The sequence below is a fragment of the Egretta garzetta genome, unplaced genomic scaffold (assembly GCF_000687185.1).
Source record: "Egretta garzetta isolate BGI_Z169 unplaced genomic scaffold, ASM68718v1 scaffold453, whole genome shotgun sequence".
Taxonomy (NCBI): Eukaryota; Metazoa; Chordata; class Aves; order Pelecaniformes; family Ardeidae; genus Egretta; species Egretta garzetta.
The window spans coordinates 1,336,630-1,339,529 of NW_009259175.1; the positions used below are offsets into that span (position 1 = coordinate 1,336,630).

At 45.3% G+C, this 2,900-nt stretch overlaps 1 protein-coding gene across 1 annotated transcript in view; it reads right to left on the reverse strand.

The window, feature by feature from the left end:
- Window positions 1-2,576, reverse strand: part of LOC104123328 (carbonic anhydrase 3) — an 18,244-nt gene extending 15,668 nt beyond the window's left edge. The window contains exon 1 of the mRNA XM_035891166.1: window positions 2,543-2,576. Coding sequence (XP_035747059.1) covers window positions 2,543-2,576 — 34 coding nt within the window. The remainder of the gene's footprint in view (window positions 1-2,542) is intronic.
- Between the last annotated feature and the right edge of the window lie 324 nt (window positions 2,577-2,900).

Here is a 2,900-nt window from a genome sequence, read left to right on the forward strand (position 1 = left end):
GGGGGACGCGGGGAACCCGGGGCAGTGCTGGGCAGGCCTGGTGGGGGGAAAGGGGCTGCTGCTTCCTGCCCCGACGCCCAGTTAATGGGGATATAGAAAACCAGGGATGTCCAGAACTCGGTACAGGCAACGTAGGAATATTTTTCAAATTCAGGTAAGATATGTGTACATATACGCACGCAGACGGATGGACACGTGCATAAAAGAGGAAGCTTAGCCTGTCTGGTTTCTGAATTTTAGTTTACAGGTTACAGGCAGGCTGGCTGGGCTTTCTGTGGCCGGTGGTAGAAAGCCTGTTCGCTGTTAAGACCTCATGAGGCCGGGAGAGGCTGGGGCCCTCCCGAGGAGAGCGCGCTGGTGATGTGTTTCCCGCTCGATGAGCAGCGTAACCCTGGTCTGGAGGTCAGCTGGGAACGAGGGGATGAGTCCAACAGCTTCTGCGTGCAAATGGCTATCACAGGTTCACACCCTTCCCGCTGAAATTCCCACATATAGGCTTGGGTTCCAGCGCTGCTCCCTGCTGCGCTGTCTCCCACTGCCTTCGTAAACGGCTTCCCTGTGAAAATTCAGTAGCATTAATTGCCCCTGGCCTTTAAAAAGGTGCTGCTTCCTCCTGCAAGGGTTCTTGGAAACTGGAAATCGTTAAACTAGCTGAAGATCCAGTTTGTGCCAGCTCCAGATAAAATCTTTATCAAATTAAGCATGGGATCTGTTTGTTTTGCTTCAGCTCTAATTGTCCTTTCATTTAGCAGGGTGTTATGCATTGAATTGCACTTAAAATTCTAAGCATTCTTGTTAGCGTGCATGTTAGCGTTCCTTATGCGACTTGCATGGGACACACAGAAATCAAATGACTCCTGAAAAGTCTTTTTTGCTCTGACACATAGGGAATTATCAGGCAAGTTAGAGAAGACAGAGGTTAGCACCAGTGACATAGAATGGATGAGGGACTGTCCAGGCAGAAAACAAGACATTGGGCTGAAAGGTGAATTACTGTGATACAAATTTTAGTAGGCTTTCTAAATAAGAAGAAGTGAGATTATTTTACTTTATAGTGATGAAGTGGGGACAAAAGTACAAGCTGGTGAAAGAAAAATGCAAATGGCACAAGTTGGAAGCATGGGGTTGTCATACAGAAAAGTTCAGTACCCCCAAACATTGTGTAAGCTACAATGAATGAGATTTAGTAACAGAAAGTGCGACACCGTGGTCTTGAATCATGGTCTTGGCTGATATGTTTTTTTCTGATCTGAAGTGGAAGAACAGGAGGAAGAGTGGGCTTTGTTGGTGATAAAATGTCAATAAGCATTACCAGTCAGGAACTGCTCACAAAAAAACAGGGACAAACCGAGGGCATGTCACTGGAGCTGGAGAAACCCTGGTGTGACCTCCTCTGAAACAGGTCTGTCATCCTCGTAAAGCTGAAATAGGATGAATTGGGACAGGTGCAGGGGAGACAAGGGAATTAAAGACCCTCTTTTACAAGAGGAGACTATAAAGGCTTAGTGTGCTTTGCATAGCGATCAAATGGCAAGAGGGGGAAGTGACAGCAGTCTGTATATACACATCATCAGAGAGGTAGACACCAAGAAATGGGAAGAGTTAGTGAAGCTGAAGAGCAGTGTTAGCCAAGGAACAATTACATATAAGTGAGCCGTGAATAATTGGAGGCAAGATAACAGATGAAAGCGTGGAACCACCAAAGGCATTCTGGTAACTTTGCAATATTAAAAGTGGAGACATGAGCAAGGTACACAGGAGCTATGTGTTTATGCCCTTGTCCTCGTTTCAGCTGGGACAGATTCAATTTTCTTCCTAGTAGCTTGCATAGTGCTATGTTTTGGATTTACTATGAGAAGAATGTTGATAACTCACTGATGCTTTAGCTGTTGCTAAGTAGTGCTTGCACCAGTCAAGGACTTTTCAGCTTCCCCTGCTCTGCCAGGTGCACCAGAATCTGGGAAGGGGCACAGCGAGGACAGCTGACCCCAACTGGCCAAATTTCAGACCATATGAGGTTGTGCTCAGTATATAAGCTGGGGGAAAAAGAAGGATGGGGGGGGACATTCGGAGTGAGGACGTTTGTCTTCCCACGTAACCATTACGCGTGGTGGACAGAGCACATACCTCTTCTGCAATGTTCATTTTCATTTCCTACAATATTCTCACTGCCATGACCCACAGACAAATCTCCAGATCCAGAGCACCTCCCAGTGACTCAGTACACTTGCCAGACTTCCAGATGGAACTATAACTGCAAACATGACCATAGCCTATCTGTAGTAGCTTAGGGCTATGCACTCTATTTCCAGTCCAACATTTGTTCAGATGGAACCCAGCTCTCTTCACTTCTTCCAGTTTCTTGTTGTTGTTTTTTTTTTAATAAAAACAGCTTTCATTTGCTCCTGAAAAGCAAAGTAGTGTTAAGTCAAGTCAGGGAAACTGTAATGAGAAAATGTCTCTGGGAAGAGGAAAAGGAATAAGAAATGGAGTTCTGGTGCCTCGTCTAACTCATGCGTTGAAGTTGATCAGCTGATCTCACCTGCTACCATATACAGCTTCCTCACTCTCCCCATTTTTCCAATCTGTGCCCTGCACCCACCAAAAGAACTTCCTTGCCCAGCCAGAGGGAGAAGGATGGCCAGAAGACAAAGCCCTGGGCTAATCTAATCTAATATTTTAAATTCCCTCTGCTTTAAATGGGGGCTTTTCTAGATGAGCTCCTTCCAGAATGATTTTTTTAAAAAAGATTTTATTAATATATCACAGAATCATTAAAACTCCCCCAAATCAATTTTGAAGGCTTATCACAATTTCACATCCACATCAGGACAGGAATCATGCTGGTGACATAGCCATAAGGCAGGTAGTTTATAAACCTGGCAGGACATCGGCGAGTT